General features: G+C 48.6%; 1 protein-coding gene across 2 annotated transcripts in view; it reads left to right on the top strand.

The window, feature by feature from the left end:
• plxna3 (plexin A3) overlaps window positions 1-20063 on the top strand; it is a 103917-nt gene extending 83854 nt beyond the window's left edge. Inside the window, exons 12-32 of one of the 2 annotated variants that reach the window (XM_035521821.1) lie at window positions 2720-2910; window positions 3043-3191; window positions 3347-3467; window positions 4507-4643; window positions 5380-5547; window positions 5651-5744; window positions 6472-6711; window positions 6825-6968; window positions 9383-9617; window positions 10533-10675; window positions 11395-11651; window positions 11736-11802; window positions 13421-13567; window positions 15951-16110; window positions 16436-16539; window positions 16626-16722; window positions 17208-17398; window positions 18334-18503; window positions 18641-18853; window positions 19236-19386; window positions 19948-20063. In XM_035521821.1, coding sequence (XP_035377714.1) covers window positions 2720-2910; window positions 3043-3191; window positions 3347-3467; window positions 4507-4643; window positions 5380-5547; window positions 5651-5744; window positions 6472-6711; window positions 6825-6968; window positions 9383-9617; window positions 10533-10675; window positions 11395-11651; window positions 11736-11802; window positions 13421-13567; window positions 15951-16110; window positions 16436-16539; window positions 16626-16722; window positions 17208-17398; window positions 18334-18503; window positions 18641-18853; window positions 19236-19386; window positions 19948-20043 — 3275 coding nt within the window. In that variant the 3' untranslated portion in view covers window positions 20044-20063. Of the gene's footprint in view, window positions 1-2719; window positions 2911-3042; window positions 3192-3346; window positions 3468-4506; window positions 4644-5379; window positions 5548-5650; window positions 5745-6471; window positions 6712-6824; window positions 6969-9382; window positions 9618-10532; window positions 10676-11394; window positions 11652-11735; window positions 11803-13420; window positions 13568-15950; window positions 16111-16435; window positions 16540-16625; window positions 16723-17207; window positions 17399-18333; window positions 18504-18640; window positions 18854-19235; window positions 19387-19947 lie in introns of those variants that run through there. The other variant, XM_035521822.1, reaches the window with a different exon arrangement.
• Window positions 20064-27456: the final 7393 nt, after the last annotated feature.

Genomic DNA, 27456 nt, shown 5'->3' with positions numbered 1-27456 from the left:
TGTTGGAGAGGATGGATTTTCAGTAGCTTCTGACCTTTTGTGAGGAGAGGAGAGGGAAATAAAGAGTGTATGAGCGATAAGGGGGGGGGCACGGGGGCAGGCCTAAAGCGAGAGACAAAGACTTCCTCCTTCAACAGAGAGAGAAGGTGAGAGAGAGAGTTTGTGGGTGCGTGCGTGTGTTTGTGACAGCCGGAGATAAGAGCATGCAGGACGGAGTGTGAGGATGGAGGGAAGTAGAAAGAAAGCGAAATGTGTAGATCTGAATTCTGCCTACACTGCCCTGCACACGTGAGGCTTGAAGGGAGAGATGGGTGTGTGTGAGTGTGTGTGTTTGTGCGTGTGTGTGTGTGTGTCTGTGTGTGTGTGTGTCTGTGTGTGTGTGTCTGTGTGTGTGTGTCTGTGAGTGTGTGTGTGTGAGTGTGAGTGTGTGTGAGTGTGTCTGTGTGAGTGTGTCTGTGTGAGTGTGTCTGTGTGTGTGTGAGTGTGTGTGTGTGAGCGTGTGTGTGTGAGCGTGTGTGTGTGAGCGTGTGTGTGTGAGCGTGTGTGTGTGAGCGTGTGTGTGCGTGTGAGCGTGTGTGAGTGCGTGTGTGCGTGAGTGTGTGAGTGTGCGAGTGTGTGTGTGTGCGTGTGAGTGTATGAGTGTGTGTGCGTGTGAGTGTGTGTGTGTGAGCGTGTGTGTGTGTGAGCGTGCGTGTGAGTGTGTGTGCGTGTGAGTGTGTGTGCGTGTGAGTGTGTGTGCGTGTGAGTGTGTGTGCGTGTGAGTGTGTGTGTGTGTGTGTGTGTGTGTGTGTGAGCGTGTGTGTGTGAGCGTGTGTGTGTGAGCGTGTGTGTGTGTGTGTGTGAGCGAGCGTGTGTGCGTGAGCGTGTGAGTGTGTGTGCGTGAGTGTGTGCGTGAGTGTGTGAGTGTGCGTGCGTGTGAGTGTGTGTGCGTGTGAGTGTGTGTGCGTGTGAGTGTGCGTGTGAGTGAGTGCGTGTGAGTGTGTGTGTGAGCGTGTGTGTGTGTGTGTGTGTGTGTGTGTGTGTGTGTGTGTGTGTGAGTGAGTGTGTGTGTGTGTGTGAGTGAGTGTGTGTGTGTGTGTGGAGGAGCAGGGAGTGGTGTACCCAGTAGCCTCCTGCTCCCTGGCCTCAGCTAGTCAGTACCAGAGCAATCTTCATTGCCTGCCTCACCACTGCTGTTTAGAGGGCTTGCCAAGAGCATGTGGGATGTATGTGTGTGTACACTGTGTGGACAAATTATTAGGACACCTACACATTACACCTACAGGAGCTTTTATGTTGTCCTGTTCTAAACTCACAGATATTCACATGGAGCTGTAACAGCCTCTACTCTTCTGGGAGGCTTTCTACAAGGTTTTGGAGTGTGTCTGTGGGATTGGTGCCCATTCATCCAGAAGCGCATTTCTGAGCTCAGACTCTGATGTTGGATGAGAGGTTCTGGCTCACAGTTTCCGTTCTAGTTCTTCCCAAAGGTGTTTGATTGGGTGGAGGTCAGGGCTCCGTCAAGCCCTGTCAAGGTCTCCCACGCCAGACTCACTCAACTGTGCCTTTATGGACCTTGCTTTGTGCACTGGGGCCCAGTCGTGCTGGTACAGATACGGGCCTTCCCCAAACTGTCCCGCAAAAAGTTGGAATCTAACATTTGTCCAAAATGTCTTGGTGTACTGAAGCGTTAAGATTTCCCTTCACTGGAACTAATGTGCCCAGGCCAACACCTGAAAACCAACCCCACAGCATTACCCCTCCTCCACCAAACTGTACAGGTGGCACAGTGCAGTCAGGCAGGTAACGTTCTCCTGGCAGTCATCAAACCCAGACTCGTCCCTCGGACCTCCAGAGAAGCGTGCTTTGTCACTCCACAGAACTGTTTCCTCTGCTGCAGAGTCCAGTGTCCGTGTGCTTTACACCACCCATCCCACACTTGGCATTGTGGGTGGGGAAGTATGGGTTTCATGCAGCTGCTTGACCGTGTTATTACACACTATGCACCTGGGTACTCGGGGACCGTGCTCCATACCTTTACGTGGTATGCTACGTTGAGGCTGAGTTGCTGTGGTTCCTAAACGCGTCCACGGTTCGATAACACCACTCACAGTCAATCGTGGAATATCTAGGAGGGAAGAAATTTCATCAGCTGGCTTGTTTGCAGTATTGGCATCCTATGACTGTACCATGTTCAAATTCAGTGAGCGCTTTAGAATGGCCCATTCTTTCAAAAATGTTTGTAAAGTCAGACTGCATGGCAATGTGCTTGATTTTATACCCGTTTGTGGCAATGGGACTGAATGAAACACCTGAATTCAACGATTAAGAGGTATGTCCTAATACTTTTGTCCACTTTGTGTGTCCTAATACATTTGTCCTTTTAATCATTGAATTAGTGCGTGCGTGCTGGTGGAGCAGATATCCGAACGCTGTGTATGGTAAATGCAGGCGTGGGCTTTGCCTGTCCTGCTCTTCTCCTTGCAGTTCAATTATAGAGTCACAGCACGCTCCCACTCCCACGATTCACCAGCCTCCGACCAGCAAAGAGCAACATTTTATTCCAGCTGTGTGTGTGTGTGTGTGGATCCATGACCGTGTATGACTGTGTGTGTGTGCATGCGGATTCGTTACCGTGTATGAGTGTGCGTGCGTGTGCATGCAGATCCATGACCGTGTGTCACTGTGTGTGTGTGTGTGTGTGTGTGTGTGTGTGTGTGTGTGTGTGCGTGGTCCACAGCTCTCCTGTATAAGTGTGAAGCTCAGAGGGACAGCTGTGGCCTGTGTCTGAAGGCAGACAGCATGTTCGAGTGTGGCTGGTGTCTGTCTGATAAGAGGTGTCTCCTGAAGCCACACTGCCCTTCACCTGAACTCAACTGGATGCACCAGGCCCGCCGGAACGTGCGCTGCAGTCATCCACGCATTACTAAGGTGACACACACACGCACGCACAAACAAATACTCGATGAATAGGTTGTAAACATGACATCTGGATAAATTGAATAGTCTATTTTAATTGTATAATATCGATTATTTATTTTTTTTTTTAAATTGCATGCACAGATCCAGCCTGTGACAGGTCCTAAAGAGGGGGGCACACGTGTGACGATCGAGGGTGAGAACCTGGGGCTGCAGGTGAGGGAGATCACTCACGTGCGAGTGGCGGGCGTGCGCTGCAACCCCGTGGGACAGGAGTATGTCAGCGCCGAGAGGTGAGCCGTGCAGCACTCACGGACCTCGGACAGAAGCAGAGAAACACCAACTGCAGAAACCATTTAATACACTTCAGCCGAGTCTTCAAAGTTAACAGTGTTACCTTTGTGTGCTCATTGTGTGTGTGTGTGTGTGTGTGTGTTTGCTCCCTCAGGATTGTGTGCGACATGGAAGAGTCTCTCATGGCGAGTCCCCCTAGCGGTTCCGTCGAGCTGTGTATCGGCGACTGCGGTGCAGACTTCCGTGCTCAGTCCTCGCAGATCTACACCTTCGTGGTTCGTAACGCTTCCCTGTGCACTGCTCGGCTCGCGCCTGCCCAACTGTTGCAAAAGTCCTTGTAAAAACGCATTAGTGTGCCGCCCCCTGCGATGACGTTACATTAGATGTGTCCAGAGAGGAATGCCTCAGTTGGCGAATAAGAAACCGCTCCCCAGGGCGCCGAGCCAATCTAATCGCGTTCTCTGAAGAGTCAATAGGAGTCCTTCTGGAATCTGTTAGCCAATCGAGTGGCCCATCAAGCTCATGTGATTGTGTATCTGAGCGAGAGGGGCAATAATGTTGGAGGTAGGAGGACGACCTCCCCCACCAAACACCCACCTTTACTACAGCTCAGGGTTAAGTGCTGCTCTGTGGGATGGGGCTATTAGTGTATTACATTAGGCCAAGAAGCATGACAAGAATACTCATGAAAATACTCTCGCACACATGCACACGCTCACATGCAGACATGAAAACATGCGTTCGCGCGCACACACACACACACACACACACACACACACACACACACACACACACAAATGTTTTACAATTGCGAGGAATCTTTCATCAAAACCCAAACATGCAGACACGTAGCTATAACATCATGCAAGAGCACCCTGATACTCAAGCACACAAACATGTCCGCGTCCACGCGTGCATTCACACACCCACACACACAGGCACAGTGCAGATGGTCCTGCATGGTCCTCTTGGGGGCTGTAATGAAAAACAGATTGGCGGTCCCACCCTGCAGAAGCCCCTAAATGGGGAGACATGGATGGGGATGCAGGTACCCACAGACCACACAGAACAAGCCCAACACAGGAGCAGCCACAACGTTACCGTTATAAGATTTGGGTGTGTGTGTGTGTGTGTGTGTGTGTGTGTGTGTGTGTGTGTGTGTGTGTGTGTGTGTGTGTGCACGCAATAAGAGGTCCTTGCAAGGTCTCTGGATCCACATGGATGTCCTTGTGCAAGCGTGTGTGATTGTGGATGTGGTGTGCACAGTGGTGCAACTGGTCAGGAGCTAGTATCTCGTATGTGTTCTCCATCCAGGCTCCCAGCATCGGTCAGGTGTGGCCTGAGAAAGGACCTGTGTCGGGAGGAACTCGCCTGACCGTCACCGGCCGGCACCTGGACGCTGGCAGCTCCGTCACGGTGTTCCTGGCCCAGGAGGAGTGCCGCTTCATTAAGTAAGTGGCTCGCCATCTATGGCCATCCAACCATCTGTTTGCTCTGCCTGCAGCTCGAGCGCTCCGGCCGCAGCCAGGGCGGCCGTGTCGATCCGCTGCACCGCCCTTCGTTAGCGTGGGTGTGTCTGTAACTGGACTGGGCGTTTCTGCAGCAAGAGTGGGCGGGTCTGTAGCGGGACGGGGCAGCTCTGCAGTGAGAGGGGGCGGGTCTGTAGTGGGACTGGGCGGTTCTACAGTGAGAGTAGGCAGGTCTGTAGCAGGACCGGGCGATTCTGCAGTGAGAGTGGGCGGGTCTGTAATTAGAGCTGTAGCTTGACCGTCGCTCTCTGGTTGGCACTCTCCTCGTGCATGCAAACACAAGACGAAGAGGAGGCCTGAAGCCAGACAGATATATGAGGTTGTGCCTGTCCAGCAGACAAGCCCATCCTGGATGGAGGCCCTCACGGCCCTGTGGGCGGTCCAGGACTCCAGCCAAAAACAGAAGACGAGAGATTGAGCACTCAGGAGCTGACATATTGTCAGAAAAAGAAACTCTAGGAGAAGCATTACACCGAACTCACGGGATCATTTATGCAAAATCACACAGCACTATCGCAGCTCTTTTGATGCATAATTTCGTGGTTTTAAACACGTCGGTAATTTAGATGATCAGAAATCTGGAACTGATAGACAGCAGTAATCTGCCGTGTTCGTCAGGGTATGAACCACCCATCCTTGTGTGCGCACCGCTCGACAGGAGGACGTTGCGGGAGATCGTGTGTGTGACTCCAGCCTCCATTACGGGTGCGGGGGCCTCGTCCATCAAGCTGTTCATAGACAAGGCGGAGATCAGTAGCGACCTGCGCTATGTCTACACGGAGGACCCCACGATCAACAGCATGGAGCCTGGCTGGACCATTATCAAGTGAGTCAGACACACACATGCAAATTGGAAAAGTAACCAAACAAAGACATGCAAAGAGGCTGTGAAGAGCAAACAAAGCATTTGTGTCTTTATGTCTCTGCAGTGGCAGCACGTCTCTGACCGTCACAGGAACTCACCTGCTCACCATCCAGGAGCCCAAAGTCAGGGCCAAATATAACGGCGTGGAGACCACTAACGTAAGCACAGACCGTCTCACTGCTTCAGCACAGACTGTTTCGTCATACTGTCACACTGCTGTAGCACAGTTTTAATCACACACTGCCCCTCTGCTTTGGCCCATCACTTTAGCACACCCGAATGTCCCACCGCTTCAGTACACACTGTCCCACCAGTTCAGTACACACCGTCCCACCGCTTCAGTACACACCGTCCCACCGCTTCAGTACACACCGTCCCACCGCTTCAGTACACACTGTCCCACCGCTTCAGTACACACTGTCCCACCAGTTCAGTAGACACTGTCCCACCGCTTCAGTTCACACTGTCCCACCAGTTCAGTAGACACTGTCCCACCGCTTGAGTACACATCGTCCCACCGCTTGAGTACACATCGTCCCACCAGTTCAGTAGACACTGTCCCACCGCTTCAGTACACACCGTCCCACCGCTTCAGTACACACTGTCCCACCAGTTCAGTAGACACCGTCCCACCGCTTCAGTACACACCGTCCCACCGCTTCAGTACACACCGTCCCACCGCTTCAGTACACACTGTCCCACCAATTCAGTAGACACCGTCCCACCGCTTCAGTACACACTGTCCCACCGCTTCAGTACACACTGTCCCACCGCTTCAGTACACACTGTCCCACCAGTTCAGTACACACTGAATAGTAGCCATATAGTGGCAGTGCAGGTCCTGAGCTGAGGAACACCCTAATAACAGATCTGTTCCTGCCTCAGGTGTGTACAGTAGTGAACGACTCCACGATGACCTGCTTAGCCCCACCCATTCTCTACACGAAGCGGCAAGCTCCCGAAACTGGCCTCCATCCAGATGAGTTCGGCTTCATCCTGGACAACGTCAGCTCCCTCCTCATCCTCAACGGCACGCCCTTCACCTATTATCCCAACCCCACGTTTGACCCGCTTGGCAATGCTGGGATACTTGAGGTCAAGCCTGGGTCACCCATCATCCTGAAGGTAACGGGTTTCTTCCCAACGGTGTTTGGTCAGAATGAGGCTTAAAAACAAGCAGAAAACGCTGCCTGGGATTAACCATAAACACCCCCTGCTGGCATTGTTTATGCTTTCAGGGCAAAAACCTCATCCCTCCCGCCCCTGGCAACGCCCGCCTAAATTACTCCGTGATGATTGGAGAAACGCCTTGTCTGTTAACTGTCTCAGAGTCTCAGCTGCTGTGCGATTCACCGGACCTGACGGGAGAGCAGCGAGTCATGGTGAGCCCTTTCTCCCGCTGGTTAGCGCAAGCAAACGCTTGCCTGCTTCTCCAGATTTACCCGCCTCTGTATCAGAATTTATGAATGCACTTTTATTATATTGTGTGTTCTCTAATAAATATGGCAGAAAATGGATGAGTGGCTGGGAGCAAGCAGAAGTGCTGAATGTTTGGTTTGCAGGAGCGCGAGCCCCATACATCTCACTTAATCAATCCCATTACAGGCTTGGCCGCAAAGCCATTCTTTACTCGGTTGCTAATCCACAAAACCTAAAGATCTGCAGAGAGAGTCTCGTCGTACATTAAGTTCTTCTTATGATTACGGAGCCATGCTGATGCAAGCTGTTTTTTGCTGTGATCTTAGACTATGTGCAGCCAGACCTGCTGTTACAGCCGCGAGACTGGGATGCGCTTGAGAAGCCAAGCTCGGGGTGTAAAGGGGACCGGAGAGAGGGGAGAAATATGAGTGGCTGAGAGAGAGTGTGGTCAAAGGAGAAGCAAAACACTTCTCACCTTCCATAACTCAGGATATCATTTCAGCTTTCAAAAAGCTGCTTTTATATTTGCTTGCTACTGTTTCCAGAGTGTAAATATTTGCCGGTATCTGGTCTCAGGTGTCCTGGTAATTACAGGCACTCAGTGTCATTAAAACAGATCAATTCCCCACCCCATCACACACACACACACACACACACACACACACACACACACACACACACACACACACACACACACACCCTACCCCCCACCTTGGCTCTTATCTCCCCAGCTAATTTAGCACAACATTCAAACTCAACTGCATGTGATCAATGTGTTGGGGGGGGGGGGGGGGAGGAGAAGAGAGGCATGTGTGAATCAAAGAAGAGATTATTATCCAATGGATGAATCCCATCTTACCCCTCCCCCTCCCTCAACACTGGCAGAGGGGCGGAGTTAGACAGCGATAGGGAGAGAGGTAAGAGAGGAGACTCGGATGGAGAGAGAGCAGAAGAGAGCAGGAGCAGTGCGAGAAAAGGAATAAGGAGAGAGAGAGAGGAAGCCATACGGCACGAGCACTCTGGTATCAGTCGGCTAATGAGCTGACACATATTGACGGCTCTCCGGGTCCCCCGTTTGTTCCCCCCTGCTCCCCGTCCTCAATAATTCACGCAGCGGAGCGGCGGAAAGGTGAACCTCGTTAGGCGAGGCAGTGTGACGCCGCGCTTAATTGGCGCGCGATGCGGTAAAAGGCTGAGTCCCGCACACTCCAGCGCTAAGCGTCTATCCCGGACCTTCCGCCCACTGCTCGCATCTGCGTCGCTCCGTACCCCTCTGAGGCCGTCGCGCTCAGAGGGTGCCACGCTGTGATGGCGCAGTGCCGAGGCTGAGGTTAGCCATTTTGGCTTTGAAGGGCATAAAAAGCCAATGGCTGAAGGAACCACCTCCTGTACCACAGCGTTCTATACAAATGCAATTTAGGAATGTCAAAGAAACATTTTCAGCCCACCGAAGTAGTTGTTCTTTCAGTGACGGACCCCGATGAGGAACTACTGCCGTAGTTGTGACTGAGCAATATCCTTTGGACAACAGAATAACTGAACTCTTCACAACCTGGTGTTTTGCTGTCTGCAAGATGTATTAAAATAAGATATTTGGGGGTGATAATGAAATATTTTTTATTATCATTTCAGCCTTCCTTATGGTAATATATAATACTCCTGGAATCAGCTCCTGGGCAATATTTGTGCTGGATCACAAAGAGCATTTATTAGGAGAAGCCACACTGGTTAGTTATCGCTGTGGCCCGTGAGGAATTGCCGGCGCATCCATGCTCCGAAGGCGGGAAAGCCGCTCAGCAGAATGTAGGTTATCTGAAGAGTAATAACCTCGCTCTTATCATCATGCAGTTATGCTACTCGCCGGTTCCCCTGCCCCTCCGAACTAAAGCCAGCGCCTCAGTCCCTCAGTCATTCCCAATCCATTTTTGATCTCCTCCTGTTAGAAAGCACGTGACTTACATTAAACATGGTGTTATTCTTCACGGGCAGCTCTGCAGAGCCCAGGATGGAGGTGACGATTGTGTGTGTGTGTGTGTGTGTGTGTGTGTGTGTGTGTGTGTGTGTGTTGTACGGCGAGCGTTGCTGTGTGAAGTGGCCCGAAACAAGCCCTCTGGAGACGAGTTCCGGCCTCTCCTCCTCCGGGGCCCAGCTGGGAGACCGCAGCCTCTCACACACATCTCTTACAGTTAGGAGCTGATTACTTCTGAGGGAGCAATGTGTGCGCTTACCTCAGCCAATCAGAGGCCAGGGCTCGTTAGCAGACGCCGTCAGTAGCAGGACTTCAGAGGTTTGTAGCTACAAATGATGATTTCTGTCTGTGTGCGTGTGTGTGTGTGCGCGCGCGCATCTGTGTGTGTGTGTGTGTGTGTTTGTGTAGATTTTGGTCGGAGGCTTGGAGTACTCGCCAGGCATGCTCCACATCTACTCGGACAGCACCCTGACCCTGCCCGCCATCATTGGCATCGGGGCGGGAGGCGGCGTCCTCCTGGTTGCCATCATTGCCGTGCTCATCGCCTACAAGAGGAAGACGAGGGACGCGGACCGCACGCTCAAGCGCCTGCAGCTGCAGATGGACAACCTGGAGTCCAGGGTGGCGCTTGAATGTAAGGAAGGTGAGAGCATGACCCAAACCAGGATCCTCCTCCTCTCATAACTCCGCCCACCCAAGAGTCAGGTAGACAGAGCGCCACGTAAGCAGGAAGCCAGGGTGGCTAATCCGATTCTCGTTGGAAGTCTCCGTGGGTCTGATCGTCACCGTATCACCCTCGGAATGCTATCCGGGCATGATGGGGAGTTGAAAACTGTTTGATTGGCCTCCCACGTTTGAGTGCACAGAGGAAGGGTGTGCCGGTTCATGACTGCGGTCCTCTGGGGGTCTCCCAGCTGCTCAGTAATCAGCGTCGTCTGCTGTGGTTTCTGCCCTGAGACTCCGTCACCACGGGGTTTTATCGAAGGGAGCAGGAGGCTTTTAGCCGACTCACGTTCCTACTTCGCTCTCTCTCCGGTGTTTTTCAGCTCTTCGTGTCTTATATCAGATAGTTGTTGTTTAGTGTGTGTGTGTGTGTGTGTGTGTGTGTGTGTGTGTGTGTGTGTCTGTGTGTAACTGTAGCAGGTCTGAAGTTGATTCACGGATTGACAGTCTTTGCGGAAGCATTGAACTCCTAGTCCCCCACCTTCTGAAGCTGATTTGATTGGTGGCTTTAGAGGGATGTGCTGTGCAGCTTAGGCAGAGCTGCTGGTGTGTTTATGTAAACAAGCGGAAGCCTAGTCTGCACTTCCTCCTCGGCTAATCTCGGGATACTTTTACTGATGCCTCATTCTGACAGAGAAAAATCATGGGCTTGATGAATTTACCAAGTCTGTAATCCAGTGAATTGTGTAGGGTTCAAATCATCACGGGTGTATTTATTGGGTTGGGAAGTTTCATTCAAAGGCCGGGGTCTCAGATTTCTAGAAAAGGAATTGGTGTGCCTTTCCTCTGTGGATTGCTGGTTAACCTGAACTGATGAGAACCTCTTCTCCTTAAGCCTTCGCCGAACTGCAGACGGACATCCAGGAGCTGACCAACGACATGGACGGTGTGAAGATCCCCTTCCTGGAATACCGCACCTACACCATGAGGGTTATGTTCCCCGGCATCGAGGAACACCCCGTCCTCAAGGAGCTAGATGTGAGAGGACCCGACTCGAGAATAGCTCATCTGCTGCAGTCAGCCGCTTCTCCTCCGCCCGCCCATCTGTCTGTCTGTCTCTGTCTGTCTCTGTCTGTCTGTCTGTCGATCTCTCCCCGAGTGCTGTCTGACGATCAGCCGTGCCGTAAGTAGGTTGCAGGAACTTGGAGCTCTTTCTTCTTTTAATCCCGCCGCCACAGGAGGAGAAGAGAGGGGAGTAGAGGGGGCTGCTGGATGCCCCGAGGAGGAGCATCGCACCGGCACTGTCTCGCCGCTGCGCCTCCAAGCAAACGCGCCACTTTCTGCGCAGTTTTTAATTAAAACCTCGGGCGCACGCCAAGGCCCCGGCAGAACAGTCGTATTGTGACGTGTTTTGAACGTAGACGGCAGGAAGGAACAAGTTCTTGAACAATGGCGTTTTGACGGCGGCTGGGCGTCTGCGGGAGCCGGGCGGGATAAATGGCGTGTGCTTCTTCTCCCATTGTTCTCGGCTGTTTCTTTTAGCCCACTGACTTTACAGAGCCATAGTATCATGTTCTTCATATATGCCTTCACATCTCTTTCCCTCATTCTGTTTACTCTCTCCCTACTCTGTCACTTTCCTGTCCTCTCATTCTTTTCATTGTTTTTGCACTCATTTGCTCTTCCTCTCTCTTTCTCTCTCTCTCTCTCTCTCTCTCTCTCTCTCTCTCTCTCTCTCTCTCTCTCTCTCTCTCCAGTCTCCAGCTAACGTAGAGAAGGCCTTGCGTCTCTTCAGCCAGCTTTTGCACAACAAGATGTTCCTTCTGACGTTCATCCACACGCTGGAGGCGCAGAGGTCATTTTCCATGCGCGACCGCGGCAACGTGGCCTCCCTCCTAATGGCGGCGCTGCAGGGCAGGATGGAGTATGCCACCGTGGTGCTCAAACAGCTCCTGGCCGACCTCATTGAGAAGAACCTGGAGAACCGCAATCACCCCAAACTGCTGCTCCGCCGGTAGGCTTCCACCACTCCACCACGGAGGACTTTACGGAAACGCTGTGTTAGGGCGCTCCTTACCCCGCTGTCTCCCTCTTGCAGGACCGAGTCGGTGGCAGAGAAGATGCTCACCAACTGGTTCACCTTTCTCCTCCATCGCTTCCTCAAGGTGGGCCATGCTGACTGACTTTCTTAGAAATGCTCTGTCACCTTCAAACCTGCTTTCATCTGCCAAGCTGTCCAAACGTTCTTGGATGTCTAGCTCTCCCTCCCTGTTTGATGTGCGAGCATGGATGGGGCTGCTCTAATGCATCTAATATAGTGGGTCGCGCATAATAGCTCGGGTCGTAAATCCAGCTCGGGCCACAGCCTCCAGAAACCCACGGCCCTGGCGGGTAGGTGCACCGACAATGCCATGTCCTGTTAGCCGCTCCCAGACCTCTGAGCGAAACAGCCGCCGAGGGACGCAAGCGAACGCCCCATCTGAATGCAGCCTTGGCATTCCGCCAGGCACGTTTAAGGCCCATCGGCACAGATGTGGAAGCTTTTTTTTTTTGGCCACTACTGTGGCCTTCTGGAGTAATTACTCCAAAATGCTTGCAATGAGCTTATTGAAGGCCTGATGGTGATAGCCCTGCCCCATTCATCAGTCTTCCACCAGGACTCCTCAGAGAGCTGGCCTTCTGGAGTGTTGCATGGGAAACGACCACGCGCCAAAGAAAATCATCTATGTCGAAAATAACGGCGCTCACACCAATGTCTGTCAGGCCGACGTTTCTACAGCTGCTGTCATACAGGGTGATTGAGATTTTGTACAGAACAGAGACCAGCAAAGACTACAAGCTTGTGTAGCCAACTAAACTTTGTAAATATGTTTCCTGATGTGCTTTAAGAAGGTATTCATTAGGGAAGCCCTCTGCCCAAGTACTTCATTTATGTTCTCTCTGTCTCCCATTCTCTCTCTCTCTCTTTCTCTCTCTCTCTCTCTCTCTCTCTCTCTCTCTCTCACTCTCTCTCGTGCGCACTGTGTAGCTGAGTGTGAATCAGGATGTCAGGCTGTAATTAATAATGTCAAGCTGATCTTTCTTAAGGACTAAATAACAGCCTTCTCTCAGTATTGCTGCTTAGTCATCAATAGCTTTTAAGTGGGTAATTGGAGAGTTCTTCACTGCTTGCAAATGCCATCTAAAAAGGAATGTGATTGGGCATCTGGATTCAGTGGTCCCTCTTTCTCATCATCAGGCCCACTCTCTCCCCCCCCCTCTCTTTCACTCACTCTCTCACTCTCTCTCTCTCACTCTCTCTCATTCTCTCTCTCTCTCTCTCTCTCTCTCTCTCTCTCGCTCTCTCTCTCTCTCACTCACTCACTTTTTGTACATGTAACTGGCACCTAAGGTATTTTTTCCCGTACGTCCGTCAATCACAGAATTATTGCATTTAAACTGTTAAAGGGCATGAAGTCGTTTTATTTTACTGTATTGTTTAAAATGAAAGTTACATATTTGATTGCTGTCAGTGGATGGTGCTTGTGAGAACGGAGCCCTCGAGTATCTGAAGTGAGTTTGTGGTGATGATGATGATGATGATGATGATGATCAAACCACCAACCTTTTCTCTTCCCTCTTGCTCACTCTCGCTGTCTCTCTCTCACACTGTCTCTTTCTTGAGGTCTCTCTTGCTCTCTGTCTCTTGCTCTCTCTTTGTGTGTTTGTATATTGGAATTGATTAATAAGGTTTCATTGTGATTCTGTCTCTCTCTCTCTCCCTCTCCCTCTCTCGTCCTGCAGGAGTGTGCTGGTGAGCCCCTCTTCATGCTCTACTGTGCTATAAAGCAGCAGATGGAGAAAGGCCCCATAGACACCATCACTGGAGAGGCACGCTACTCCCTCAGCGAGGACAAGCTCATCCGCCAGCAGATCGACTACAAGCAGCTGGTCAGCGTCCGCATTCCCACAATCCTTCTGCTGTTTCCCTTCGGCCCACAGCCCACTGCTCCACTGCCGAGCGCTGTGGCCAGGTGTTTGACTCCAGTGCAGTAGATAAATACTCAAGTCAAGCAAACCAAGAATGAGTTGTTTTCTACAGTTCTGTTATTAGAGCATATGGTTCGTGGAGCCAGTAATGAAATTTCAAGCAGGACGTGCAGTACATTGTGCGGCCTTTGACGTTGAGGGGACTGGAGTTGGAAGGTTATCCAAACATTCACTCTGGGCAGACTCATCTGCTTCTGGAATGTATAGTCACACACCCCTACTCCACCCCACACACCTCCATACCACCTCACACCTCCACTCCACCTCACACACCTCCACTCCACCCCACACACCTCCACTCCACCTCACACCTCAACTCCACTTTACACACCTCCACTCCACCTCACATACCTCCACTCCACCCCACACACCTCCACTCCACCCCACACACCTCCACTCCACCCCACACCCCACTCCACCACACACACCTCCACTCCACCCAGCCTTACACACTACCATCCCACCACATCCATGCCCCATGTCCCTGGAATGTGACATGACCAACATCTCGTTATGTTTATCACTGTTACATGCTACAAGTTCTGAAGAAACGTCCTCCTCAGACAAAAGACACACAGTGTTTCCAGCCGTGTCTCCCTCTAACAGTCAAAGCTCAAGGCCAGTAATCAAAGACTAAACAACCAGGCATGACAGGAAGCACTGAACTTAAATGCATTTAAATACACACAATTTTCACACATGAAAAGTCACCCGAGGCAAAGAGTCTTCATGCAAACCCAGAAATGTCTCTCAAAAGAGGGAGGGGAAGTAAGAGAGAGAGAGAGAGAGAGAGAGATGGAGAGAACGTGGGTGTCTGGCGTAGTGTGCGGTAAGTAAACGAGCCTGGTTCTGCTAGGGTCCATTTTTTCAGCACTGACCAGTTGATGGCTGCCTGCTCGGTCTGGATCAGCTTATAGGATTCGATAATGAATGCAGCCAGGCGCAAGCCTGAGCCGTTGGACTGGCTTGAGACCCTCTCCTCGGGAGCCAGCAGGAAAGGTCAAGGAAAGGTCAAGGTCCGTAGGACAGCACCTGCTCACAGTACCACAGATCAGCAGTTAGAGTGATGCATCGTATGTGGTTATTGTCACGAGGGCAGAGTGAAGTGTAGTTTGCCTAGTAACTAAGATCTTTGAGATTTTCTTTATTCATATTCAAGTTGGAGCACAAACATCTCTGGAGTAAACTCAGTGATATGTTATTGAGATCTGCTTCAGATATGTACTTCTGTGTGTGGGTGTACTTAAAGCTCACTGTAGAATTTTTTTTTTTTTTTTAATGAAATATCTCTTTCTGTGGATACCATGACATGCTGTGTAATTGAGTTTTAAACACATCCACTGTGTGTGTGTGTGTGTGTGTGTGTGTGTGTGTGTGTGTGTGTGTGTGTGTGTGTGTGTGTGTTAAGCGAGGTCCCAAAAACAAGCTGCCTTTAGCGATCAGTACGGGGTCATAGCTGCAGATGCTGCTGTGTAGAGAGTGGGGCCATTTTATTCTGTGGCCTGATTAGCACCTGTGACCTTCACATATGTCTACAGACACCACAGTTCACTACCCAAACACTATTAGCATGCAGATACATCAAGGCACTTGTAAGCCGCAGCTACTGGCGTGTTGCCTGCGAGACAGGTCACTGGCTCCCTGCATATACTAAAGGAGCGATGAGGCCACAGGAGTGCACAGTTGAGGCCATGAAGTAGCTAATGAGCTAATGCTAGGGCCCAGGAGGGGTACCACAGGTCCTTTATGTACTTGCAATCTTGGTTTACTGCGTGTATAACAGGTAAGGGTCAGACTGAGAGAGTGAAAGGCCTTTCTGTCCTGTTTGGTTTCCATACCTCTGTTCTGCCTGCGCCACGTGACCACACACGCTTATTTACGGTCGATACTCTCCCCGTTGTTCGAGTCGAGGTAAATCGCCGCCCTACATCTTCAGTGGCCTATGGCGGTAGGCAGGGTCCTCATCTGTGACGTCCCAGTCCCAGGGATTATGCTGCTGTCAGGCTGTAGCGGGAAGCATGGCTAGATTAGGAAAAGGCTGACAGGGCATGGAGGAACAGCTCTCTGGATCTATTGAGACACCGCCACCCTCCAGTGGGAACGTTCGACACCTGGACACACGCCTTTGTCCCGACCGGCCCTCACCTTCCAGATAGAGTGCGTGGCTGTGCAGTGGTTCGTGAGGGTAAAGGGGACAGACGCGTTTCTCTAGGCACGTTCTCACTTGTCATAATGTGTTTGATCCCCCCCCACCAACCGCATCTTTTGATCCCTTCCCTCTCAGACTCTGATGTGCATACCACCGGAGGGGGAGGCAGGGACCGAGGTCCCGGTGAAGGTCCTGAACTGTGACACGGTGACGCAGGGGAAAGATAAGCTCCTGGATGCGGTGTATAAAGGCATCCCCTACTCCCAGAGACCGCAGGCTGACGACATGGACCTGGGTATGAGCACAGCACCGTGCACACTTTATACACACACACACATGACAAATTAATGTTTAGTCCTGTAATTAAAAAGTCCTCTGTGGTCTTCAGTTAGTATTATGCAAATGAGCAGTAATTGGTGATTAGCTTTCTCTCATCATCCCAACGCCATGGTTAAGATGGATCTCGTAGTCCGGGATTGGTATTAAGCGGTGCCTGTTTATTTTACTGGACCTTCTCATTTTGCCCACCTGGTTCTCGTGTTTGGTTCTCTCACGTGCCGTCGCTTTGTGCCTAACAGAGAGCCAGTAGCTCTCATCGAGTGCATTCGTCTCTCCAACAGAATGGCGACAGGGTCGACTGACCAGGGTCATCCTCCAGGACGAGGACGTCACCACGAAGATCGAAAGCGACTGGAAGAGGCTGAACACGCTGGCACACTACCAGGTCAGGCCGCCCGAGGGCACCTCTTGGACAGACACAGACGCCGGCCGTGTCGCGTGCTGATTCTCCCCTCCCTTTCGTCTCTGCAGGTGACAGACGGCTCCGTGGTGGCTCTGGTTCAGAAGCAGGTGTCTGCGTATAACATCGCCAACTCCTTCACGTTCACGCGCTCTCTCAGCAGATACGGTGAGCCCCGGTTCTCTCTGACCCCAACGTCTGAGGCAGCTTCACTGACTCAGGATCAGCTTCCTCTACCTAAATCCTTCATTCAAGCCATTGTGTCAAGCACCCAGTCAAAGTGGCGTCAGATCAGTGCCTCAGTTTCTCCCCCTCTGTAAGAAGTGGACATTTTAAAAGTGTTAAAGGTCATTCAACCCCAGCCGTCCAATCCAAACAAAGAGTGTTGTTGAGACAACAAAAGGACACGTCACTTACCCACACTCACTAGCCAGAAGATTTCCACCAGTCTCATATACAGCTGGACTGTTGAAAGGTCTGGACTGATGGTTTTAGACAGAACATCTGCCGGACCCAAACTTTGACTCGACTTCACTAAGAATTATTGTTAGATTATTGTTACATTATTGTTGGATCAGCTCTCTGTTTCTAACACTCAGCTACTCTGTGTGGTTCTGTGTGTGTGTTTGTGTGTGTGTGATGTGATCGAGCAGAAAGTTTGCTGCGCACCTCCAGTAGTCCAGACAGCCTGCGTTCTCGAGCGCCCATGATCACCCCTGACCAGGAGACGGGCACCAAGCTCTGGCACCTGGTGAAAAACCACGAGCACGCCGACCAGCGCGAGGGCGACCGCGGCAGCAAGATGGTGTCTGAGATTTACCTCACCCGTCTCCTGGCAACAAAGGTACTCCGCTGCTTTCGTACCCATCATCCTCCGTTCAGGAACGGCAGCAGCCGAAGCGCCTGAGCATCAACATGAACGCACACAGTCTGACCCAGACGACATGCTGTCTGTTGGGAATCTCTAGTCCAGGGCTGGCTAACTGAGATGGGTGGATAAGCTTAAAACAAGCTTGGCTGGAATTTATTCTTGCCAGTGTTTAAAGCTAATAGCAAATCTGATTGGAGTTTACGAGCACATAAAGGGTGAGCAGTGAGCAGCAGTGTGTTTGTGTGTCTAGGCTGATTTGGGGCCGTGGTGCTGTAATGTGCTGCCTTACGTGTGAATAATGCACCTACCTGCAGACACTCAGCACACGGGTATGTTTACCCTGCCTGAGACTGTCCGTTGAGAGCAACGATTTTGTGTGATGTCTGCTTCCTGAGCGCAGGATAACTTCAAGGAAGCATAGTAAACAAAACTGCATTCTCCTTGCCAGTCCACACATACGCGACTTGTCACTGTGTCTCAACGCGTTCCTCTTTCTAGAGAAAAAAATGCACTTTTACAAGCTGTTTCTATCCATTGCAAGATGTGATGTCATGTCAAGCGAATGCCCCGCCTCAAACAAATACCCCCACTCTGCGGCAATCGCCTCAGTTTACTGCAGAGCTCTTAAACCATCCCGCCCCCACTGAGGTGGCCAATGAGAGTGGTGTTAATTAGCATAAGGAATCCATGCCTAGAGAGTGAACTCTTCTTCAAAGTAGAGAAAAATGACAGGAGAGAACACACCACCAAAAACTGTTGATTTGGATTGTTTGTCTGTTTGTTGGTACGCTTTACGGATGTCTTTCAAAAAGCACAGAGTAAAATATCTCCGTTGAGGTGCTTGTGTGTGCGCATGCTGGATGGAGTAGAGTGACAATACCTCACTGCACGTTGTCCCGTGTGAACAGGGTACTCTTCAGAAGTTTGTGGACGACCTGTTTGAGACGGTGTTCAGCACGGCTCATCGCGGTAGTGCCCTCCCTCTCGCCATCAAGTACATGTTTGACTTCCTGGACGAGCAGGCGGACAAGAGGCAGATCAGCGACCCCGACGTGCGCCACACGTGGAAGAGTAACTGGTGCGCCTGCGTACTCTTTCACTTCCCGCGTACCCACATCCGACTCCCTGCCGTGTGCAGGGCTTTTGTGGGATGGCGTGGTGTTTTCCAGTGCTTTTTTTTGGTTTCTTGTCCTGATCTCTCTGTCCCCCCTCCAGTCTGCCCTTGAGGTTCTGGGTGAACGTGATCAAGAACCCCCAGTTCGTGTTCGACATCCATAAGAGCAGCATCACGGACGCCTGCCTCTCCGTGGTGGCCCAGACCTTCATGGACTCGTGCTCCACCTCGGAGCACCGCCTGGGCAAGGACTCGCCCTCCAACAAGCTGCTGTACGCTAAAGACATCCCCAACTACAAGAACTGGGTGGAGAGGTGCGTCCTCTGTTCCTTGTGCCCTGTCCATATGATAAAGCCCACTGTTTGCATTTAGCTTGGAGCTTTTTTCCAGAAGTAACTCATATTAACCAGTTACAAAAGTCTGCAGTAAGTTGAGGTTAACTGCAATGGGGTGATTTCACCCTTGACCCTTTGGGACATAGCTAGTGTTTGACTACTTGAAGAGGCCACCGCTAGATGGTCGGCATCATTAGACATGTTTTCCCTTCGTGTCCACTGGGTGACTTTGTAAACAGATTCTTAAATCAAGCAATCAGCATGAGCTTGTGTTTGATTTTTGCGTGCTGGTCAATTCACACTGACTGGCGGTGATAAGCAGCGTATTGATGGTGCGTTTGTGTGGGTGGGTGTGTTGCAGGTACTACAGAGACATCAGCAAAATGCCCAGTATCAGCGATCAAGACATGGATGCCTATCTGGTGGAGCAGTCTCGTCTCCATGGTAGCGAGTTCAACACACTGAGCGCGCTCAACGAGCTCTATTTTTACATCAACAAGTACAAAGAGGAGGTGGGTTCAGAAGCAAACTTCCTCTAGTCACACAGTAATCCTCCGCACCCGGTTCACACAGATCTAGGATCAGCTTTCATTGCTTTTTGCTAGTTTTGGCTTCAGGTGTGCTGGTGTAAATGTGGAAGGAGCTGTAGATGTGAGCTTCTATTATGAAAAACAAAAGTCTTAATTATCTTCTGAGAATTTTAACAAGATTTTGTTATGTGGTCTTTTTGTTTGTTCTGTCAGATATTCTTGTGGTGCTGGTGGACAGTTAAATTTACTTAAGGTTCATGAATTGCAAATTCCATTTCAATATTATTGGGTCCATTTTGATGTCCATGTCTTATGAGATTAGACTTCATATTCATCCTGAGCTCTATTCAACCTCTTCAAATGGTCTGTGGCTAGAAAGCTTACTATAGAATATTGAATTAGAACATGTATGTGTATGTCTATCAACTAATGGCCTCTCTCTTTCTCTCTCTCTCTCTCTCTCTCTCTCTGTCTCTCTCTCTCTCTTTCCCTCTCTCTCTCTCTCTCTCTCTCTCTCTCGCTCATCTTCCTTTCACTGTATAGATCTTGACGGCTCTGGACAGAGACGGGTACTGCCGTAAACACAAATTGAGACACAAACTGGAACAAGCCATTAACCTGATGTCAGGCAGCAGCTGATGGTCCAGGAGGAGAAGAGAGGGGAGGGTTGGCTGAGAGGAGGGGAGAAGACTGGGGTTAGAGAGGGGAGGGTTGGCTGAGAGGAGGGGAGAAGATTGGGGTTAGAGAGGGGAGGGTTGGCTGAACGGCTCTGAGGAAACTGACCACTACTGCAAGGATCACAGTTTGTGCTTGGAAGAAAAGTGGTTAGGCACTGGACAATCAAACCTTACGGAACCACAGCACAGCACACAAAGCCCAATATTTCTCTGGTCCAGGACCCTTATGGCCAACACGTTCTCTACTGTCATCTGGATCTGCCTTGACCAAGAGGCCTCCCACCCTCTCATACTTTATCTGTCTAAATATCTGTCTTTTCTCTCTTTTTTTCATTTCCTTTCTTTGTCTTTCTCTGTATAACTGTGGATTCATCTCTCTCTCTCTCTCTCTCCTCTCCTCTCTCTTTCTCTCTTGCCTCTCCTCTCCTCTTTCTCGCTCTCTGTCGCGCTCTCTCTCTCCCTCTCTCTCTCTCCTCTCCTCTTTCTCTCTCTCTCTCTTTCTCTCTCTCTCTCTCTGTCTCTGTCTCTGTCTCTCTCTCTCCCTCTCCTCTCCTCTCCTCTGCTTTCTGGCCTGTTCAAAGCCACTCATATAATGGCAAACTGCCGAAAAACTTTTGGACGCGGAAAACTGTGGATCACTGAGATACATTCCAACAAGAAAGGCACATGCGCCGTTGCCTTGGAAACCATACTAAATTCTGAAGCTAGTGCCATGGAGGTGGAGGAAGGCGACGTGGTAACCTTAGTAATGCTTAAAAAAAAACAACAACGATACGACGTGATTGGCAGACTCTCGGAGAGACTCCATGGTCTGAGGACCGTTGCTGTGGGGGGAAGCGAAACTCAGTCTTCGAGTTTGGTAATGAGGGGCATGACCTGAAGAAACACATCTAAAACACGGCCCAGTCATCCCAGAGGCCTCTTCAGAGGAACTGTGCCGAGCGGGGAGTGTTGGGGTCGGGGAGGGAACAGGAGCCACTATCTTCGTCTCAAAAAATCACCATAGAACCCCCAACACCAACACCACTCAGCCCCACCCCTTAAAAAAGAGCCTTTTTTCTTTTTCTCTTTTCTTGTGAACCTGGGGCCAAACAGGCCTGGTTGTATGAAGCAGTGAGGATCAACATCCTTGAAAGTTTAGGCTTTTTATGTTGCATCTGGACTCAAAAAGCTGAGCCCCAGATGTACTGTGGCCTCAGACCGGGCCATTCCAGCCTAATGAGTTCCCTTTTTTGGTTTTGTTTTGTTTTTTTTCTTGAGACCCACCTTGGTCTCTGGTGTCTGCTTTTGTATACCACTGTGTTCCTGTGAGGGTCGGAGTGTAGCTCAGATTTGTGGCCCCCTCCTGGTTCGTGTAAGAGGACGGATGGAGTGTTGTGCTTGATATTAAGCATCCTGATATAACAGCTCCATCCATCAAGAGCAATAAGTCAAGTTCAGAAATGCAAGCCATGAGTAAAATTTCCCTGCATGATCAAATGTGCCACCACAAACACTAAATTCACCAAGACTCACATTAGTTGTGTTTGATCACAGAAATATCCTCCCTTTTCGTTCCTTCTGTGTACCTTAAAATCACACTTTTCAAAATCAAATGTGCAGTATGTAATGGAACACCAAGCACAATAGGGAAACGGCATCCCACTCTGATTGTCCTATATGACCGATTTAACAGGCAGGTGGAGTTTCAGAATGAGATTCGGATGTGAACAGACGTGAGCTGCTAATATTTCTCCCCATGGTCATTTCAGAGCTCCTTAGTCATCCCTTTGAACAGTCACGAATCCTTCTCTGAGCTTCAAACTTGAGCTAAACGAAGATTGTGTTAAATCTGTATGTATTTCACAAACATCATGGCCTTAAGTCATCTGTCCTCTATCTGAGGCAAGTTGCCTCTTTTCCACAACAGTAATATCTCTCTCCGTTGCCATGGCAGCAGAAGTCAACAGGAAACTGTTGTTTAACACTCTGGAAAGAAGTGGCAGTAAGTAAATTGGACAGTAGATTCAGATTGTTTTTAGTTCTTTTTTGGTACATGGTTCTGAATTCTGCCCTTTTTGATTGAGTATTTATTGTGCTTTATAATTTATTGTGTTATTTATTTCGCAACACAAAATGTACACTGTTATATGTACAGTACAGTTAATTGAGGATGTGTTGGCAAAAACCTTGTTTCTGTTTTGCCTGTGCTAAGGTTGTCAATACAAAAATATTTTTCTAAGACTCTTATGGCCAGGGCCCTAGAAAAAAAACATTAAGGGTTATCTCTCCAGGCTGGATAGCAGTTGGGATTTGAAGTCTAGAGCATTGTCCTTGCAGGCAGTTGGCAAATTTGTGTGAGTGCTATTAATTATGCCTTTAGTTTGACTGCACATTCACAAGGACATCCACCACTTTGGACAAGAAGTCCAAAATGGTTGGTATGTTCTGTGATTGACCTAGAAATCCTCAAATATTCTCGAAAAACCTTTTTTCCTTTTTTCCATTGGAATAACCTTCAGATGCTATGAAGTTGATACTAATTGAATTGTATGATTAGCCTTTATAAGTTATCTTCGTGAAGTAATTACCTACAGACCCTGGTCCTTCAAAAACGCAGTGGAACACAATCTCGGCGTGGCGATATGTCAGACTTTGTAACTGTGTACCTTAAAGGCTAACTGAATGCCATCCATGTCTGCTTTCTTATTTCCCACTTATGACACAGCTATGATTCTGAATGGGTCGTTAAAGTCAGGACATCCTGACTGAGGCCACTGGTATAAATCAGCATGTACATAGAACTGCACTAAAACATCCACGTAAGTCTCCTTCTGCTACGTCCCGCCCGGCGTCAGAAGGTGTGCTTCAGTGTAGCCGAAGGCACTGAATCCCATTTCCCAACATCGTGGAATTCTGAGGGCAAGAGGTTTAGAACGGAACGCGGCGCTCGTTAACATTTCAAATGTTGCAGGATGTTGATGGAGGAGGATCCAGTTGAACTGCTGCTTGTTGTTGCTTGTGAGATGGAGAGCAAGAGCAGGTCAGTTTGTGTGTGTGGGGAATCTGGGCCCAGCAACGGGAGACTCTGTTCGTCAACACAGCAGCACGGGTACAGCAAGCATCCACACACTCCAAAACCAATTCAACGAATCATAAATCTACACCAAAAATAAATAAATGAATACATAATAAGTAAATAAATAAATAAATGAATGGCTATATATATAAATATATATATATATATATATATATATATATATAAATATATATGAACGGTTGAATTTTGATTTAGCACCTCATGGTTGAAACCGCACCAAGGTTTACATCTGATTTTCTTAACTGTGAGTAAAGCCAAACATACTGTCGGGAATAGGGGTCGCATACGCACTGCCTGTAAGAAATCTGTTTCTTATTGTTTAGTTCTTATTTTATGATGAGATCCTCGTTAAGTATGCCTCGGCTGATAGCCATATGATCAGAAGTCGCCTGTTTCGTTTCTACTGCAGAACTCGGAGCCCTTCTGAGATGCTTAGTCTGTAAAGTGATAAAACAGCATACTATTAAAAGCACCTGTACTTGTCAGGAAGAGAGGAATGAGTGGGGAAAAGAAAATTTGTGGTGTTTTTCAGTAGAATCGGTAGAAGAAATGTCTGTTTTTGATCCATAACTACATTTCAGTCAGTGTTCTAGTTATAAAAAATAAAAAAAAGATAGACATTTTGTCTCTGATGAATTAATTATAATTTATTTGTCTGTTTTGTCTGTTTATCCCAAAATGTTTTAATCAATTATATTGTAACAGACTTGTTTACAGTTTCAAAGATATATGGAGTTTATTAACAATGTGTCTGGAGAGGAAGTAGCTTTGTGTCTTACTGGCTGATTGATTGATTGTCTGATTGATTGACTGATTGAATAATGGATGACTGCTTTGCCAAGTCCTTAATTCTATATAAATATATAAATATATTTTGTATAATTATTGTTTCAGAATGTTTTCTTTTAAATTATTTTGTTTGCTTTAGTTTTTCATTTATTTTATATTTTTTCTTTTCTTAATCAGTTTGAAGGAATTGTACAAACGAGTCCGTTAAAACGCTGGCTGCAATGAAGTGTTTTGTATATATTTGCACTTTTTTTTACTCAGTCCGCAAGGTTTTTGAAAAATTGGATTCTAACTTAATGTTCAAAGGACAAGCATGGTGTTTTGGGGTTTTTTGTTTGTTTGTTTGTTTTGTTTTGTTTTGCTAATTAAAAGGTATGTGGATGATGCTGTATATTTCCTGAATGTTTCTTTGTATATGTTATCATCTGCAATTACTATTTTCTCTCAACAGATTGATGTTTTCATTCAAATAAAGACAAGTGACTCAGTGAAAAATGGCACATGAGATCAGGCGAAAAACAAACAACATGTACATTCTAGCCTTCCTTAGTCACAGTGAAAGAGAAAGCACCTCAGTGTTCTACTTCAGCAAGATTTTAAAACAATTACACATTTTTACTGCAGAACCACAAAACAATCATGCAGCCTAATCCTGCATTAAACAGCTGCGTTTTTCAGAGGCCCACAAGTATGGGCCAGTGTCTCCTAACAGCCTGTGGTGCGGGCTGTATGAGATAAGAGAACGAGACGCCAGAGTCTCCGGGGACATCTTAGGCCGGAGTCCTCCGCGTCTGGCGGAGGCCTGCCTCAGCCCCGCCTCCAACTGCTCTAATTCCAACATAAAAGCGTCCTCGTATTTCCCACTTCATTAGGACTGTAACATAACTAGTGTTGAATTAAGTGGTGGAGTGTTTATGTGGTGTAAACTGAACTCGTGGGTTTATCCAGCTCTGGCAGTTTTCTCTCTGGACAACAGACAAAATTGAAAATGTTTAGGTAAGAGATACAGCGCCAAGCTGCACAGACAGAGAGACCAGGGAGAACTGGCTGTGTTTTGAGGTCCCAGTAAACTGGGATTTGTACTTTGTACTTTTAAATGACAAAATCATTTGGTTCAACAGAAAATTTTCTTTGCACTCCAGTGTTTTCACTCTGGTGCTTTTCTTGAAACTGTGTCCAGGTATTTAGACCATTTATTAGTAAGAATGCACCCGGTAATGCAATGTTGGTAAGCAGTTTTGCAAATAGGCAGTAGCCTCTTTTTTGTATTATTCACAGGTCCTGCACCAGGCTGTAAAAGCAACCAACACAAGCCCACAAAAGTTCCTTTCTAGTTTTACTTAAGTAGTTTCTTAAAGAACTTCTTTCAAATCGAGAATTATTTGTCAGTAGCATTTTTCTGCCTGACCTTAAGTGAACATGTTCTTCATGTTCATCCAGTGACATTTCATGTTTAAGATTTGATTTCGGACCAGTTTTCTTCTTAGGGTAGCGAGGTAGTTGGCCACAACCTGCAGGACGGGCTGCGTCAGAGCGGCACTTCCCGACCAGCACTGATGGGTCTTATTGAGAAGCGCCCGCCCGCTCTGTAAAAGCCTTTGATCACTCTGATTTGGTATGAATACAAGAGAAGGCCTGCTACTGTTCAAAGCAACATCAAATTACTGTATTTTGCTCTTAACATTGTGAATGAAATTGTCTGACAAGCTTTTTTCTACTTAATGGCCAATTCTCAGAAAAAAAGGCTGTTAGAGCTTTTTTTTATATATATAAAACCAAATCACTCCGCATAAGGCAAGAGTAACTCAGTACATAAAGCACTTGGAAGCATGCACCATTACTGGGTCTGATTCCATAAACAACATATCACAACATCATCTTACAATAGGGAAATGTGTATGTATGTATTTGTGGAATGAATATAGTCCGTGATTTGCTCACGAACCTACAGGAGTTTGTGCGTTCTCTCTCTCCGTTTTTGGGGAGGAAGCAGTGATGGAAGCACCATAAATATTTATGAGACAGAGAGGTATAACATCTGAAGGGGCTGAACCATACAGATGCTTAGAAACCCTTCGTGGAGAGGAATACAAGCAGGCAAAAGGCAGGCCGCCTCTGGGGGTGTGGGGGCCTATAAATAACTAATGCCTTCTAAGCAGGGAGGGGCACTCGTTAGTCTGGCTCTCCCAAACCTGGAGGATAAGGACTGTGTGTGCCGACAAAGTGGGAAGTGACTAGACACACTGCCTACCAAACACCTACACCACGGCAGTGAGTCACCCGGTAAGTCCTCCGATTTAAGTGGGATGCAAGAAGAGCTGACATTTTCCAGTATTGACTGACTTCAGCTGCGCAGGAGAGCAGAGTGTTGCTTGGGCTAAAAGCACAGTAAGAGAGTCGGCGATTACAAACCCTGCAGAAGCTGATTGCCTCCTAAGCTCTGTGTGAATGCTTCTACTGACGCAGCTCCAGAAAAGGGTAAATCCTTCGCTAAGTATTTGACAGCACAACAAGAAATCTAGAAGAAAATGGATACAAAGTCAGTTGGCTCCTCCCAGTACTCTAAGCATAATATATCCATATTGCTATCTGAAGTTCTTAACCCAGGCCTCCAAGGCTGCCCACATGTTAATCTTGTGTATTCGTTCACTATGCAGGTCTTGTTTACCTGGTACAGGTGTGTTGAGCAGCCTAAGGGCGGAGCTAACTGTCAGACTTTGTCACCATGTGTCCCGCCTGCTCAGTGTACATGGCGCATGCCAAAGCTCAGTGGAAGTGTTTCCCCATAAGGCCCATTTGACAAATGAGCCGTGCGTTTTTATGTCCGGTCCACTTACCCGGAGGTGGATTTCAAAGCATGCCGAGCGGTCAGGATGGATGGGGTCTGCGAAACTGGACATGCCGCTCAATCATCAGAGGCCTAATCTAATCCCAATCCAGAGGCGTCAGGCGTTGCTTTGAAAACCACTCTGGGAAATTAAAAACTGCCTCCTGCTCTCCCAATCATATCTGCTGCTCTTTCTATCTCTGTCTCTCTCTCTCTCTCTCTCTCCCTTTTGTTCCAACTGCAAACATCAGCCATTCTAGATGTTTTGTATGTCATTGATTCAGTTTAATTGACCCCCTCCCCAACCCTTAAGATTCTTGCTCCATTGATTTTCAGATTAACCCTTTTATGTAGTGGTGCCAGTGTGACTGTAATTTCGTGTAACTAACGGAAGACGTTTTACGATGCAACACTGGTGTCTAGTAATTTATAATCCACTTGGAGGACTTAAGAAAGGCACATTAACAAAATTCATTCCATAAAGGTTAACAAGCATTGCAAAACATTGTGAGCGGCAGAGGGAGTTAGGAGAGGAGCTCTCAGATGTTAGTCTGGCCGAGATCCATCACAGCTGCTTCAGCACTGTTAACTACTTTCCATGCTCTTATTACCATCAGGAGGGAGGTTTCATCCAATTATGTAATTGCATTTTAAAACGTCACCTGCCACAGGTATTCCCA

Source organism: Electrophorus electricus, chromosome 23 (assembly GCF_013358815.1).
Source record: "Electrophorus electricus isolate fEleEle1 chromosome 23, fEleEle1.pri, whole genome shotgun sequence".
NCBI classification, from domain to species: Eukaryota; Metazoa; Chordata; class Actinopteri; order Gymnotiformes; family Gymnotidae; genus Electrophorus; species Electrophorus electricus.
Note: the sequence above shows the minus strand (reverse complement) of the source record. Positions and strands in the feature narration are given on the sequence as shown.